Source organism: Atractosteus spatula, chromosome 3 (genome assembly GCF_055471065.1).
Source record: "Atractosteus spatula isolate fAtrSpa1 chromosome 3, fAtrSpa1.hap1, whole genome shotgun sequence".
Classification (NCBI taxonomy): Eukaryota; Metazoa; Chordata; class Actinopteri; order Semionotiformes; family Lepisosteidae; genus Atractosteus; species Atractosteus spatula.
In genome coordinates this window covers 27,202,069-27,219,306 of record NC_142708.1, presented here as the reverse complement: position 1 = coordinate 27,219,306, position 17,238 = coordinate 27,202,069, and the positions used below count along the sequence as shown (strand labels likewise).

The 17,238-nt window shown below is 35.8% G+C and overlaps 2 protein-coding genes across 2 annotated transcripts in view; both read left to right on the top strand.

Moving 5' to 3' along the window:
- Window positions 1-17,238, top strand: part of ipo11 (importin 11) — a 269,401-nt gene that overhangs the window by 191,819 nt on the left and 60,344 nt on the right. Inside the window, exons 28-29 of the mRNA XM_088911299.1 lie at window positions 14,443-14,538; window positions 15,442-15,526. Coding sequence (XP_088767425.1) covers window positions 14,443-14,538; window positions 15,442-15,526 — 181 coding nt within the window. The remainder of the gene's footprint in view (window positions 1-14,442; window positions 14,539-15,441; window positions 15,527-17,238) is intronic.
- LOC148837638 (uncharacterized) lies at window positions 6,216-10,258 on the top strand. The gene is made up of 2 exons (XM_088911298.1): window positions 6,216-6,307; window positions 6,596-10,258. The coding sequence occupies exon 2, from the start codon at window positions 6,641-6,643 to the stop codon at window positions 8,732-8,734; it is 2,094 nt and encodes a 697-aa protein (XP_088767424.1). The 5' UTR covers window positions 6,216-6,307; window positions 6,596-6,640; the 3' UTR covers window positions 8,735-10,258.

Here is a 17,238-nt window from a genome sequence, read left to right as displayed (position 1 = left end):
TTGTTCTAAAACAGTGATATTGCCTCTTCATGTGCTGGACAATGACTGATCTCTCACAGGGACAGAAATGGCTCTGGAAGGCTAGTCTGACTGCAGCTAAATAACTGCTGGTGCTACAAAGTGAGCCTCTATATGCCCCATATAGCCAGTGGGTGATGTGGGTTCACTGGACTGTCAACGACCGGCGTCCCATCCAGGGGAGATGTTATGTACTCTCTAGTCCATCTACAGAAACCAGGATGACCTCTGTTTTGGCTCTGGTATGGACTTTACCATTTTTAACCATGTATCCACTATTTCAGTTTTGAAAAGAAGGCATAGTTTTTTAGTGTATTATTTGTGCCATGTGTTATTGTCCACAAGGCATAATTATACTGTACAGGGTTATACAATTAATAAACCGGATGAATCTGAGTATGGGAAATGCAAAAATTGGTGCTATGACAAAAATTAGCTGACCTTTCCTCTCCTCAAATAGAGTGAAAAGTATTCAGAGCCTTGTCCAGTTTTATATTATTGCTTTAAAGCTTGCAGTTGTGACATAGGAATTTGAAATAAGAGTTTTGAAATATGTTTGAGTTTGAAATAAGAATTCATATTTCACTACATACATACAAAAGCAAAAGAAGACAGAAAGAAGTCATTTGAAATTTTGAAATTTAAATGGAAATGTCATAATAACATATGTATTCAATCCTTTTGCTGTTGCCAACCTAAATGAATTTAGGTGAGCAAAACTAGGTGCCTAGGTTTTTCAAGCAATTCTTGCGTAAGATTCCCAAGGAAGGAAAGTCTGAATACCTTTACAAAGGAATGTACCAAAAAGTAGAACATAGATGATAAACCTTCAGTTTCAAAGTCTTGAAAAGCTCATCATTGTCATGATTCACAGAGCTGAACCTTGAGTCTTGTCCCAGAATGAAGCTTTCTGGTATGTTGCTTGTGAGAACTTAACACGTACACTTCAGCCACATTTGCAAGATTTCTTGATTCAGTGTGTAGTTTAGAATTATGACTTAATGAACAGCAGGGAAATAACCAAGTTGTTAAATGGGAGCTTCTCTTAATAAATTAGAAGTAGAGTAATTTTCCTCTACAGCTTTAGAAACAAATCCTAGAAGACTGGCAGATTAGTGAAATGGCTGCAGATCAGTTATATATTACAGATGTTTTCATTCAGGATATGCAAGAAAAAATAATGAAAAAGGTTGTACTTCATTTCCAAGCTATAGTCTTATTTGGATCTTTTTTTTAATTTCACATTGTTTTCTTTTTGCGTTTTTGGTAGTTTTACTGTGCCAGACTTACCTTTTTTATAGAAGTTACCATTTTTCAGTTTCTGTCATCCTCCATTTGAAATTGGGAATTTCTGATTACCATGAGCATTCAGTCACTCACAATCAGAACATGTATGGTTCTGTATTCAAGAGAGGCAGAAAAAAATGGAACTGTGGGCTCCCTGCTGCCCTTAGAAGTTCAAAAGAATAATTGTGGGTTGTTGAATCGTGGGTCTTTTATGAGCGTCTTTTTGTTGTTTTCCCTTTTTCAAGTATAATTTGACATAATTATAGGCAACTGTTATCACTTGTGTTCTTTGTAGAACACTTTGATGATTCTCTGGAGTTTCATTTCCTAATGCAGCATGGGGTTGAATACAATTTACTTTCTTTGCTCTGTGTTCTGTGTACCATATACAGATTTCATGGGTGTTTTCCTGTGGCTTAGTGAATATTCATCGCCAACATTTTGTTAGCTTTAATCTGACTCTGACTGGAGGGTGCAAAAAAGATACAGGCGACTGAAAATGATTGAAATTGAATCTACAATTGCACATTCACTGCTTGCCCCTGACAAATAGTCATATTTAAGCGTAATAGCTTGCAAATTATTGTTCTGGCATCTCGTAAAAAATTTATCTGCATTTACAATACAGTACATTCCTTATAAATAACAGTTCAGGATCTGAAAACAATGAAACAATAGGCTATTAGTATTTTTTTTTTATTGTGCAATAACATGAGGACTATTCTGTTTTCTTGAAGGGTGGAGACATGCATCTAATTGTGGATGCCCTACAGTTGTCTTCCTGATATCAAATTTTGTTTTCGTATGCATTCTTTCTTGTTGAAAGCATTTCAGTCAATTGCAGTACTGTCAGCTTTATCGTTTTCTGTTTACCTCCAGTGCCATTTTCTAAAGTGCTTTAAAGTTGCTTTAAGTATAAAATCTTTAAAATATTTTCATGGTTGAAGCACAAGTTTAGTTTTTTAGCAACTCAAACTTGTTTAAAAATACTGTGTGAATACTAAAGCTATCTGGTATCATTTCTGTATTTTTTGTTCCTAAACCAACAGACAACAAGCAGATTCAGAGAGTCAGCAATAAATAAGTAACATTTACAGTAAATAAATCATCTCTTTTTGCTGACAGAGTATTTTTGTGAGAAAGATGGATAAGGATGAAATTTGATCAAATAGTGGACCTTCTGTCTTCGAGGTCTGCCTCTCTTACCATGATATACATTTTTTAATTCTTTTACACTCACAAATTAAACACACCCAATTTTTAGTAAAGGGTTCTTTAATAATTTTTTAATACAAGGATAATTGTTATTCTTTATTGGGTTCCTAATTCTGTCTGGAGAAACTTTATATGATGCAGTCATCCGGCACACCACAAGGTTTAGAGCACAGAATGACACTTCTCACTTATGTTTTTGATTTAATCAAATCATGTGTACAGAAGTGCAAATTAGTGTGAAGAGTGAATATTATTTGTGGCAGAAGTGAGCAGTTACATGTTTTATTCCTCTTCTTGTTTTTCTGTTTCTGACAATTAAATAAATAAATAAATAAATAAATAAATAAATAGAACTGCATGCCAGAGACTGCAGCTAGGACATTTTTGGAGGAGCTTGCATGTGTTCATATTAGTATAAACACAAAAACCATGACCCTGACACTTATCTTGCAAATGCACTTATCTTCTAAGTAATGAGACAGGTTTGCGTTTGACCTTAAAGAAGGATCAGCCCACACAGGCAGGCATTTCGGGATACAACACATATAATTTTCTGTACATGTGCATAATATCCTTAACCCTGTATGCAGTCTATAAAGTAAATGATACAGTTTGGAATTTGACCTTTAGGAAAAACAAAACTTAACGGGTCACTAGATATTTTTCCAAGTGCAGAAGTGGATTAGGCTCCACTCGATATGATATTAGGTTAATATCATATAAGACACATGGACCTATTTGATATTATGGTTATGACATGCTTCCTGTGGAAATCTCCAGAGACCATTCTAAAGGTTGTTGCCACACTGTGATGAAATACTGTGCACAGATATTAATGGTATCTGTGAGTCAAATATAATTGTTACTGTATGTTTGTGATAATTAAGGGCAAGACAAAAGTCAGCCTATTCAGAATTTAAGAGTAGTTATCTTTATATAAGGTGAGAGCTAAGACAAAGTACTTCTAACAATAATGGAAAGATTTATTTTACATCAACGTTGCAGCTTCTCTTATTTTAACTAAGGAAATAAATGAAACATGAGAAAATTTTATAAAAAATATGACCCTTATACAAGGATAGTCAGTTCCATGCTTATTCTTGTTTTTATGTTGATTTCTGCTTGAAAACACCTTTAGGTAAAGACCTCCTCATTGTAAAAATCCCTGAGGTGAAGACCTCAGCTGTTTTCACCTGAGTCTCATAACTAAGCCAATCAATTGCTTGGGCAGAACTAATTTTCAGCATGTGAATGAAAATCCGACTCTTGTACTGTACATCAATATGGCAAATTCAAGTAGTGGTTTGCTACTTTCTCAGTTTTGTTACAGGTCATAACACAGTACAATATTAATGATTTTGAAGTTACAATATACTATCCTGTTTCACTAAATTAAATTTAATATATTAACTCTGACAAAATGTATTCTTCTGTTCTTCAGAAAAGCTTGTAAAAATGAAGAAAAAACAAATCCACGGAGTACATGAACAGAGCATTTTGAAGTGTCAAATCAGGCAAGAGCATATGGGCTATGTTCAACTGTTAGAGATGTTCAGCGATGCAGAAACTATGGATTCTTGTTAGAGTACAGTTATGGGTGATATTTTTTCTTTTTAATTTAGGTTTTTAGTATCTTCAGTATCTCTGGAATATTCTATTAAAAGGTTGCAATTCAATGTTGAATCTGCCTTTCTCTTAGTATATTAGGAATGAGAAAAATCCATTGCATAGTTTCAGTTATTTTATTTTTCTCCTCTGACCCTTCATTTAAAGGCAAAATTAATTGTAGCAAATATCTTGTAGTGTAACACTGCAAAATTATACAGTACCTGCTACAATGATGCATTCCAGGGTTATGTGCTCTTTTTTGCTCAGAGCACAAAGATCAAACTTGATTTTACACACGTTATGTTAAATTTTGCTCAAGATTTCTTGTTGTGCTCTATTTTCAAGCTCCTATGAACTTGAGGTACATATTAAGTTTGATCAGGCTTTTAAAGCATTATTATTATTACTTTGAAGCCAAACTTTGAAGTTTGGTTTCTGTCTGACTTTCTTTAGCCAAAATAAATTTGGTTAAAAAATAATACAAATACCTCCTAACTACAATCTAACGTCCAAATGGATTAGACAGACTGATAGTACCCTTTCTTATGTTTAAATGCACATCATATGCTATCTAGCTGATTTGGTGGTCATCAGGAGCTAAGATATGCATGTAGGTGCAACCGCCATTTCCTTCATATGTAGGCATCAATTTTCCAGTCAGAACAGTGTTGTGTATTTAAAGTCTGAAACTTTCATAAAAAATGAAAAGATTCCATATGGATGAGTGTGTGGCCTGGTCCTACCTGTATGAGACAGAGGAAGAACAAAATACTTGCATTGCTCATTCCTGATCTTAGTTTTTGCATTTTGTCTCAAACTCCTTGAAACATGAATTACAAGTTACCAATTGCCATTAATTAATGGTAATATTTAATTGCCAATTTATTTAGCTAATATTTCTATGCAGCGCAACTTACAATTGCATCCATTTATCCTAAACTGCAGGTTTTGCGAACTAGAATTATTTTGAAAATATATAAATGCAAGTAATACACCACCGAGAAAACGTTTAAATGATTCTGTGAAACAGTATACCTGTCAACTAGTGTCAGTTCACAAAATATTAGAATGACATATGTGCATTGCCAGAACTAATATCAATAATCTGTGTATGTGTGTCTCAAAACAAAAACATTTCTGTTCCACAATCGCTCTTCCATCTTGATAAGAAATCTTTAATATAATGTTGTTTAATATCTGTGCTTTCTTGGTCAGTCTAGGAAGTTTTAATATCTTAGGGTTAGGGTTAGGTTATTGGCTTCTGAAAATCATAAAAATGATTACACAAAAAAATGAAAAGAAGAAGATTCTGAATACTGGGACCTCTTTGGCTTGCATCCCTATACCTTTTAAAGGTGACATTTTTTAATGTGCAGGAGATCTGATGAAGGTTTAGAAATTTCGAATAGAAAATGTTTTCCTTAGAGCTTTCTGAGTCAGAAGAGATAAATGAAAGTCATTTTGATATTGTGACCATGGAAATAAATGACACATAGATTTGGTCTGTAATTTAGTCAAACTGTTTTTTGTACAAGCTATACCTGCTTTATTTTACCTTTAATTTAATTCTAACAGGAATTGCCTTAATGTCCACAGTTTAGATATCTGTAACATACATAATTTATAAATGGACCATTTGGTAATGAGCATCTGATTGAGAGAATGTGTGACTTGAAAAGAAAGGTTTTAATATTTTTGTGTTAACTCATATCAGTTTGCTCTTCATTTACCTGAAATTTTGCAGTTTTTAAGCATGAGCGTAAAGTGTTGTTTTCTCCTTTTTTGTTTCTTGTGCACTTTTTCAAGTTCGGATTCCTTTTTGGGGGTTTTTTTGTGTATCACAAGTAGACAAAACTACACCACTGTCAGCAGAGCACAAATTTTCAATGTTGTTTCAGGCCACTGGACTGCTGACATCCCCTTGTACACAATGAGATTACATTACATCCTTTACAGGTTTCCTGCATCCTTAGCAACATGGGGTTGATCCAATCAGCACTGAGCATGTGGTGGGAAAAGGCTTATTTCCTGATTGAAAACCTAAGCTCCATAGGAAACGTACAGCCTCAGTTAGGTTTCTGTTTCTTCTTAAAAACTTGTTGACCCTTTAGTTGTTCCTAGCACTTGCTTGTGAATAACTACATTTGAGGGGAAAAAACGCTTCTAAAACAATGAACTGGTAAGTATTTCCAAGTATATTTCTAAATAATATGTATTTTCTTAGAACTGCAACATTGGAAGGTGTAGTTTTGCATATTGTCTATAGAACATAAACTCAATTGCAGTATTACAGTATCACAGATTAGATTTATCTAATGAGGGAAATAAAATATTATCCATGGGTGAGGAGTTACCTCAGTTGAATTCTTCTGTAAGCCTCAGGTGTGTTTGTGTTTTTTTATTAAAAGAGGCAAAGCTGTAATGTTTACTGGCATTTAATTATGCTTTTTTTGTTCCTTTTATCAAGTTCTCACATTAAAAATGACTGGAACTGGACTGAGTACACTGAAGAATGTTGAGATTTATCTGTTCTATGAACTTGCTGAGAACAGTGGCCAAACCTGGCTTCGGCTTCCTTTTTCTCCTGCTTTGTGAATACAGTCTGTCTTGCCCTCCTGTGTGCCAGCAGTGCTCAATTACCCGAGTCCAGTGTTATGGGTTGGGACTCACTTCAATTCCCAGGAACCTGCCTCACAGCACAGCAGCAGCATTTCTGAGCAGAAACAACATTTCCCATGTCTGTGTCGAAGATTTTAGGAGGCTGAAGAACCTTTCTGTGCTTTTCTTAGACCACAATGGACTTGAGTATATCAAACCACTTGCTATGAAACAACTGCATAAACTTTTTTATTTATACTTAAATAATAATCATATTGGGCACTTGGACACGGGCACTTTAAAAGGATTATCCAGCCTTCATTATTTATATCTTCAGCATAATAAACTAACTTGTCTTCCAGAAGGGATATTTAATGACTTGGTTGCTCTCCGTTCCCTGCATCTTCAAGGCAACAGTCTCCAAACTCTTGGAAGTGGTACATTCTCAAACCTAATCAACCTTAACAGTCTAAATCTTGCAGAAAACAAATTTTCCACAATATCTAGTCCTGTTTTTACTGGCCTTGGTAGACTTCACTTTTTGTACCTCCAGGGAAATAATCTAAGCCATATTCCTGCTGGTGCCTTTTCCGAGCTGGGAAACCTTAAACGGTTGGACCTGTCTAGAAACCCAATTGGACTTGTGACGTCTTTCACATTCCAAGGGCTGGAAAATCTTCAGTATCTCTTGCTGATAAGTGCACAGATCAGGAGCATTGCACAAAATGGGTTTGCAGGCCTAAGCAGATTGAGACAATTAACTCTCAGTCATAACTGTTTAAAGTCCATTAGCCCGCATTCTTTCAGCTTACTGAGGCAACTCAAGTACCTGCACTTAGATGCGAATGACATCACTCACATTGGAGCAGAGGCCTTTGAGGGGATGGCAACATCGCTCAGTTTTCTTAATCTGAAGAAAAACAAGTTAAAATACATTCACCCTGAGGTGCTTAAACCTTTGTCTCCCTTCATCCACGTGCATGTCGCTAGGAACCCCTGGAACTGTAGTTGTGCATTGCTTGGATTGCATGAATGGTTAATGACTTCCTCCATCAGGATGAACCTCCACTGTCAGGCTCCTTTGCACCTAAAAGGCAGGTTACTGCACCACCTTAAAAGATATGAATTTGGTACCTGCTGTTTTCAGAATGGTACTACCACTTCAGTGCCTTTGTGGCCACCAGGTTCGTGGACAGGACATGGGAAATCATTTTCTTGTAAAGACTCTTTGGTGCTTACAACATCTGTGTTGCAAGATATTCCCTACAAATATCAACCCCAAACTACACAAGTTGCTGATACCATGAAAAAACCATTAGACGAAGCAGTAAGAATAACAGAAACTGCACAGTCAAGTACTGTTTTGCTGCAAGAAGTTCCCTACAAATACCAGCCCCAAACAACACAAGTTGCTGATACCACAATACGTTCTCCTGAGGAAGATGTAGGAATAACAGAAACTGCGCAATTGAGTATTGTTGTGCATTATAAGAAACAGGAACCCCCCCACCCACTGCCTGGTAACTTAACTTCACTGAGCGGTGAAAGACCCAAAGGAGCAGAGGTGTCTTTGTCTGTGAAACCATCACAAATATGTGAACAGAGCCTGGACAAACTGAATCAAGCTTTTGACACTCTCTTGGCATTTCTGATCATAGCATGTATTCTGGTTCTTGCGTTGCTTTACAAAGTTCTTGAGCTCCGGCACAAGCTCAGAGTAACGAATGGGATGAATGCATTGGAATATTTCAGCATCTGTCACTCTGGTCATTACAGTGTGAGAGAGCCCACCCTGTCTTCTGTTCCCATTCTGTCCCTTCCTCCACCCCTGCCTGTGACCCCACCCCCAACCGTGGCCCCACCCCCACCTTTGCCTGTGCCTCCCCCTCCTCAGCCAGTGACAGACTCAGATTTGGCAGTGTATACTAGAATAGGTCAGGTACGGACTATGAAACAATACAATGGGAACAGAACACAGGTTATCCTTTTTGAGCATTCTGTACTGTAAAATTCTGTACATTTATGCAAACTCCTTGAACATTTTGTTACTTCTTCAGAGCCTTGTAGGTGGCTGTCTTTGGCAATCCTTTCAAAACTCTTAGTACATTAATAATTTCTCTTTATTCTTTCTTTTTTTGTTATCAAAGAGACATTTTTAACAACTGTTGTGACAATTTCCCTTAAACGTTTTCAGCTCAAATTATGATGGACTGCTGGGTTTTTGTTTATGTATGAAAAAGTCAAATAAGAATGTGTATGTCTTAGTAAGGACTAGTGGAGTATTTCTCAGCGTGAGTGTAAACTTGCCTCTTCTTTTTGCATCTGTGTTCATTGTGTACTAGAGCTTGCAGCAGACTAAGGCTTGAAGATGTCTGCATGCTGTGTGTCGTGAATACCAGGTCTTATTTGCTATTTCACTTTTAAAACAAAAATGAAATGTAATATATAAAAAATATACATATAAAATGAAAGTAAAGAGCACTCACATGTGATGAAGATTTTTAAAAGAAAATTCAGCAATATTGCTGAAAGTAAGGTCCAAACTTTCAAAACCCTTTGTATACATTCTTCTTAGTTTTAAATGTATTTTCTTTAGTTTTTGTCTGTGTCTTTGTTTCTGAGTCTATACCTGGTCTCTTTTCTCTGGACTAATTCTGGAGAAGTATCCTTCTTTATGTTCAGCATTTCCTACAGTTTAAAATTAAATGGTCTTCTGGTTATTCTCACTATTTAATTCAATAATAGTGCTTTAAAATTTAGAAAATATCAATTAAAAGGTATAAACAGTAGCACCTTACATTTCTGGTTTCTCGTTCAAAATAAGTTTAGTGTTTTATTCTTTATAGTCTTGAATTCTGCCAATCTGCAAAATTGTTTTTGCTATCAAACTGTTATATTATACAGGGGAAACAGAATCTTCTGAAACATGTACAAAGTCTTAGAAATGGACACAGTTACATGAGAAAAGTTACAGTTAAAAGTTAAGTTTGAGGAGATCATTGAACCCATCTAGCTTTGTGAGCTGATTAATCTGATATTTTTTTTTCATTTCTTGAAACTGTTTGTTTGCAGATACATACAGTTGTATAAATGGCAGGACCTACCCTTAACGCATTGCAAATGTGCATATAACGATAAACTGAACTGAACTAAGAGGCTGTGAGTTTAATTGTAACACTGTTATATTACTTAAGTACATATTTGCTTAAGTGCAAATTAAGTACAAAGCCAACACCCTGACCTTTTTCAGGAAACGGGCAGTTTGGTTCCTCAGATCATTTAGCTAATAGCAACAAAACGAGCTATATCCACAAAATGACCTGTTATGCTTCACGTAAAAAGAGCAGTTTCTTAATGCATTCTGGTATTGTATTATACATACAATGTTAGAAAATGCTGTAGTATGTAATGCTTTACATTTTTTGGGAAATTTTATATTTTCTTAACAATGTACAGTATATTTTATCATCACTTTGAATAATCTTTTTTTTAAATAGTGTATTGTTAATTATGTAATTAAAAGTAAATCTGCATTTCCGTACTTTGGAAATATAATGTATGAATTGCCGACCGGCATTAAGGAAACATGAAACTTTCATGGGAAGCATCAAAAACTGCTGCATAAGTAAACCAATATTGGTTGTCTTCACACAAACATCTTATTCTGCAAGTACATTGAATGTTTTTAATGCATGCGATATGCATTGCTACTGGTGCAGCATATAATTTGTTGAAATATCCCATAACAGAAGAGTTTATACAGAAGAATATATATTAAAACCTCCCAGCAAAAACTAGTAGTGTGTTTAAAAAAAATCCAAAATCATTTCACTCTAAAACTTCACTTTGAATTCACATTTTGATATCGAGCATCAAAAGAAACTTTTCATTTTCTTTATGCATGTATATTGTTTTCAATAAATAGTATATAAATTTTGAACATTAAAAGTTTTTTGGGGTCAATTTGATTAATTGATTATTCATTATACACCAATCATACTGCATTTCTGTTGAAAATGAAGGTAGGGAACACCTTTCTGTTATTTTTGTGTTGGTGTAACACCAAAGGTGGGCTTGTCAGTAGGTGGTTTTGATTAACCTCCTGGGAAAAACTAAGGCTGCTGCTGGAAGAGGTGTTAGTGGGGCCAGCAGGGGGCGCTCACCCTGTGGTCCATGTGGGTCCTAATGCCCCAGTATAGTGACGGGGACACTATACTGTAAAAAGGCGCCGTCCTTAAGATGAGACGTAAAACTGAGGTCCTGACTTTCTGTTGTCATTAAAAATCCCAGGGTGTTTCTCGAAAAGAGTGGGGGTGTAACCCTGGCGTCCTGGCCAAATTTCCCATTGGCCCTTACCAATCATGTCCTCCTAATAATTCCCATCTATAAATTGGCTTCATTACTCTGTTCTCCTCCCCACTAATAGCTGGTGTGTGGTGAGCATTCTGGCGTACTATGGCTGCCGTCGCATCATCCAGGTGGATGCTGCACATTGGTGGTTGTGGAGGGGAGTCCCTATTACCTGTAAAGCGCTTTGAATGGAGTGTCCAGAAAAGTGCTACGGTATATAAGTGTAAGCAGTAATTTCTATTAATAATGCAAATATGGAGAATAATACAGTAATTATTGAGTTCTAAAATCCAATAGGGGGAGGTCTAAGTGTGATGGCCTGGGCAGGAGTGTTAAGTCACTATAAAACTCCACATGTAGTGATTGATGGCAGCCTGAGGCTATATTAATTTTGTCTGGGAGCCTCACATGTTGCCCTTGCCAACAGACCAAAACACATCCCATGCAGCTCTTATGACATAACTGTGTTGTGAAAAATGAATGTAACAGCTATGCAGCTTTGTTGAACTGGAGCATCAGAGATCAGTGAAAAGCCTGCCAGTTGTCCATGAGAGGAATGGGACAGAATCCCCATAAGACACTTTTTGCAAACTGATGCAAAGCTTGCATCGGAGATGTACAGCTTTTATCTGTATCATCCATGTTACTGTTGTTTGTCAGCTCTGATCCTGGTAAGTTATTTGGTTCATGTTTAAAATTACTTCTCTTTGACTGCTTGATACAATCGGTAATGACGGGGTATTTGAATTACTGACTGTATTTTGATCCTCTGACAATCAGTTTTTACTGTGTGAAGTTCAGAATGGGCACGCTCCATTGTAACCTGGTCAGTGATGAAAACTTACAACCTAAAGCAGCATGACTCTTTCTGTTTTTCCATTCCCAGTGGCTTAAACAGTCTCCTTTAATCAGCGCAGATTTGGACGATTCTGGAAACTGACTCTTGCAATAATATGCAAGCTCTGGGCTACACTCGTGGCAGAGGCCCCATGTGCTACATGTGCTGCTGTACTTGGAATCTGTGACTCTTTAAAGGATTAGACACAGGAGGTGACTCCATGTTTTATTCAGCCTGGCTCAAGAGAAGACTTCAGAGATTCCTTTAATTCACATATTAGGCTAGAAAAGGGGAACATTGAAACCATGCAGGTTTTACAGCAGTCAGATGTGATATTTTAAATAGTTTATAAAAGTTACACATCTAAATCCTCACAGATGTTAATTAGCCTAACAGGTTGGTGCATCTCTGCAGGTTCCCGGGTGTATTTAGTTGCTTTTACACCAATTACCATTAATTAAAATATTTTGGTATTCAGCAAATTATCTTAATTTAAAGTGTAACTAGAATTTTACGTTAGGTACATTATATTTTTTACATTGTTGATTAAGCATACATATATTATTTCAGAACTTGTGATGTGAATAATAAGATTATTACAGATTTTATCTACAGATTAGGAAATAGATTAATTTCTGTTTTCATTAAAACTGTCAATGTTTAGTCTATCTCACCCCTGAAAGCTTACTATTAATAAGAGAAATCCCACCCATAAACCCCCACTGTTCTCCAATACTGGGACATTGCACATTATTAGTGAACTGTTCCTGTCCTGTGATTAGAACAGAAACAAACATACTACCAGAGCGACCAACATACTGCACACTGATTTCAGCAAGTGTACCCTAAGTTTTTATGAAGGTACAGAATAGCGGTAAGTAAATGATTGTTTGCGAAGACTGAGTTCCTTTGGAGTCCAAAACAGAATCTTATCAACATTTTATAGCTCTTTTATCCAGAGTATTTTAACTTTAACCTTTATCCATTGGTTCACATCACACAGTCAAAAAGACAAAAACTGCCTTCAAAATGTTGTAAACCTCAGCTCTAAAATCACTGGTGAGCCTTTAAGACCCCCCCAACGCAACTTTATGTCCATCAGATGAAGGCCTGTGCCTTCATCTCATATTCGTTCATTTTCTTCATCAATCTCTTGAACTTCTGCCTTCAGAGAGGTGTTTTCGAAGAAAATGTTGCTTTGTTCCAGAGGCTTGCAGCAATGAGTGTAAAGAAGTTTTATCAATATGATCTTTATTGGATAATGCCTCCTCTACAACTGTACGTGTAGTTTAATACTTAAATATATAGTGGACTTATTCTTCTATGTTGTAGTATAAAGTAAGAGAGTCCTTACAATGCACATGCATGCCGTTTCTTTTGTAATCATTTTATGGACCTTTTGCTCTTTTGATTTTTTCTTAGAAATGTTTGTTTTTTATGTTTTATGAATCAAATATTTTGAATTGATAGCAGATTTTTGAAGGTTTGGGTCCTGTCTAGGTCTGTCTGTTCTCAATATAAATTTTTACCCTTAAAAGATTCTTATTCAATCTCCCTGTGTTCATTGCAAATCATGTATATGATAATGACAAGAGATGGAATATTTTGACTGTTTTTTCCCCTCTAAGAATGGAGTCTTCATGCTCTGCACTGCCTCTTGCGTTACGCTTAGCATAAATACACACGGCAGCGTTAATAAAGTGTTTTTTTTTTAATATAATTGGGTTGTATAGCACAATAAACTTGTCTGGCCATGATCTTGTTTGTCAATATTCATGTAATTTCCTAGAGTGACTTTGAAATTAGACTTGAATAGTATGCATATAATATCATTTGAATTTCACTGATATTTGTTTTAAATTGTTGTTCCTTCAACATTTGTTGTTTTTTCAAATGTCAGTATTAGTAGTATGATTGTCTTTCTTTCTAGCTATTCCAAAAATAGGGATTTCTGAAAATGTTTTATAGTTATAGAGATGGAATCAGAAGAGAAGGTGTAACCTTACAGTGAACAATACAGTGAACAAAATACATTATAAATACTTACCTAACACACTACCTTATACTGGATGTAAGGTCATTTTGGAATAATTTTTACTGAAATGCGTAGATTTGCAGATTTAAATCTAATCAAATCAAATGATGAAATCACACAGAGCACATGACAGCAGGATGCATAGATGATGACTTAAATGTCTTGGTACTATAGAATGAGCTGCAAATGTCACACCACAGGCATTGCAAATTAGCACTCAGGATGCCTAATTATTCCTGATTGCTTAAAGTAAAACAGAGTTCAAATTATTAAGCCACACTTAACTTTGGATATTTTTGCTGAATTTATTTCAGTTTGCCAACATTGTAGTGTTTTTAGTAAACAGTGTGCTTGTAATCTGTTCTGAGTTGTTTCCTTTGTTTAGAAAAAAAGTACTTTTACACTGACATTAACTAATGTTTTCAGTCTGCCACGCTTTCTCCTGACGAAAGTCATTTTTAATGGAGAGCTCTTCCTGTTTTTTTTTTTCCAGTGTGATCCAAGATAAGTTCTGTGGAATCATCAATATTTGTGTGGAGGCTCTACATGATGTAATGACAGAAGACCCTGAAACGCGAACTTACAAAGAGTAAGCTGAGCTTTGAGGATCTTTTCTAAGTCTATGGAATAAACTCTGGCTCTCTGGCTAAAATCTGTAAAATGTTTTTTTTTAAACAATGTGAAACTGAATTAGACAGATGGTAGTTATTTTTATCCTTCCTTTGAACTGCTTAAAATGATATGTGTACTTTTTCCAAATGTGATTAATCTGTTTTCTCCTCTAGGGTCTTGCTTTGCTTTGATTAAATCCCAGATGTCTATAAAATAGAACACTTTCATAAACAAAAAAAAAGTGTTGCAACACCTAGTCTGTTGAAATAATATATGAAATGCTCTTGTTTTATTAATTTGTGTTTCGCTTTAAGTGTTACATTTATTGCTGGAGAGACTTATGTTGGCTGCTCTCAGTACTGTACACATCATAGTAAAGACAAGAAACCTGAGGAACTTATAATTCATGGGTTTTGCATGTCATATTCCCCAAGGCTTTTCATTGTCAGATCATCCATTTGAGTCATGATGATTGATTGAGTCTGAAAATATTACAGTTTGAATGGACTAGTGAAAAAACATTTTTTTCACAATAGGGAAATAGCATTGAATAACCTGAAACTGCATTTTGTGAAAATTAACGGATACAGGAGACTAAGAGACATCTATTAGACAATGTAAATTTAATATGTAATTACAAGTGTTTGTAAACATTTAATAGAACACTAAAAAATTGAGTTTGGCATCATTTTAAATCATGGGATATTTAAATAATAAACCAAATTACCTACTGTAAATGTATTACAAAACTAAGTTTTTTTTTTCTCCTGCCTAAAAAAATACCATAACCGTTTATCTGTTTATGCTGCTTTACCTTAACTCATGTGGCATTTTCTTGAAAGTGACTGTTCAGCGCTGGTGATGTTCTGTTTAATTCTAGTTGTATGCTGATGACGCATTTTGAGGAGCCCCAGCTGACAGAGGATGAGGAGCCCCCCACCGAGCAGGACAGGAGGAAAAAGATGGTGAGTACACCCCCCCCCCCCACATCACTGTACAGTAGCTCCAGGAACTGACAGCAGCATCCTGAACACACTCTGTAGGCATTTGTGAGACACAGTGTTATGAAGGGTTGCAAAATCACATTGTAGCTCATTTTGTCAACATACTTATTCCTAATTGATCATTTTTAGCACTTTATAGTTTTTTCATAGCTTTTTCTGGACTTAGTATTATATTCTATTTTCTGGACACTCCACTCAAAGCACTTAACAGGTAATGGGGACTCCTCTCCACCACCACCAATGTGCAGCATCCACTTCGATGATGCGACGGCAGCCATAATGCGCCAGAAAGCTCATCACACATCAGTTATCAGTGGGGAAGATTGATGAAGCCATGACTGGTAAACACCAATGGGAAATGTGGCCAGGACACTGGGGTAACACCCCTACCAGCAGCTATATCACCCTGTAACTGAATAACTGAAGCTAAGCAGCCTGAGCCTTTGCAGTCTGCAGACTGTGTTCCTTGTTTTCCAGATGCTCCAATATTATTTCTTCTCCTGTATATGTAGTGAGGGTGACATGATGAGCTCTAGGGTCTGCTGTTGATTCTGGCCCTCTGCTCCCTTTCTGTGTGGAATTTGTTTTTGTGAACTGGTGGCATGCTCATCAATGTCTGCCCATTTGTTCTGGTTTCCTCTCACCTTCTGTGAAACTATGCCCTTTATTTCTCTCCTGGGACTGTACAGACAGTGTAATGGCACAGAATAGATTGTTTCTAGTAATTAAAAGAAATGAAAAAATGTGGACTTTATGCATAACTTGTTAAATGATCATAAAGACAGTGAAGCATTAGGTAAGACTTACCTGCACTGAATTCCAGCAATATTTCTCTGTCCACAGACAAAATCATTAAAAACAAAAATTAAATATAACACGGGTGTTACCAACTGTTTCTGAGATGTTACTGCCATGTTTAGTGAGATATTACAGGTCACACAATACAATGCCTCACATAACAGAAATATTTCAAAGAAATAGCTGTTTCTCATGCCAAAGCTCTGTGCATTTGGTTTACAAGGCAGATGTTTGAGATCTTGGAAATTCCAGCTTTTTTTTTTTGCATTGTACTGATTTCAGTAAGCAGTAAACAGTCATAACCACATAGGTAATGTCTGCAAAAAAGCACTGTTACAATTGATAACATACTTACAGCTTGCATGAGCTATTATAGCATTGTAGAATTTTCATTAAGCTGTCTGACCAGTTCATCAGCTTGGCACTCTTAAACAGGCTTGCTGATATGCAGTAACTAAATAACCTAAATAATTTAGCTCAGGCTGGATATTGTGTAATGATACCAAGGTCAGTGTATGGATAAAAAAAATGAACTGATAATACTGCATTTAAGTTTTCGGCCCTGCTAAATGAAGATGAATGTTAGAAACAGATGTTCCTCTATTTACATGATATATCAGCAAGGACATTTAGTTCAAAAGCTTCATAAAATACGTTTTTATATCATTAGATATTTCAGAATTTAAAAACTTCCATCCCTTATTAATGACAGTGACTCTGAATTTGTTGAAAGGAAGTTCTAATACATCTGATATGAGTACAAAATATAAGCAATTGGAACTTTATCATTAAAAACTTTTTTTTCCTCAAATTTGCATTGCAAATCATGGTTTTAAGGTTTGTGTACAGGAGAGAATTTGTCAGCCATGGTTAGT

Bases quoted from the DNA above. Each gene is read 5' to 3' on its own strand.
- LOC148837638 (XM_088911298.1), top strand. From the start codon at position 6,641: ATGTTGAGATTTATCTGTTCTATGAACTTGCTGAGAACAGTGGCCAAA.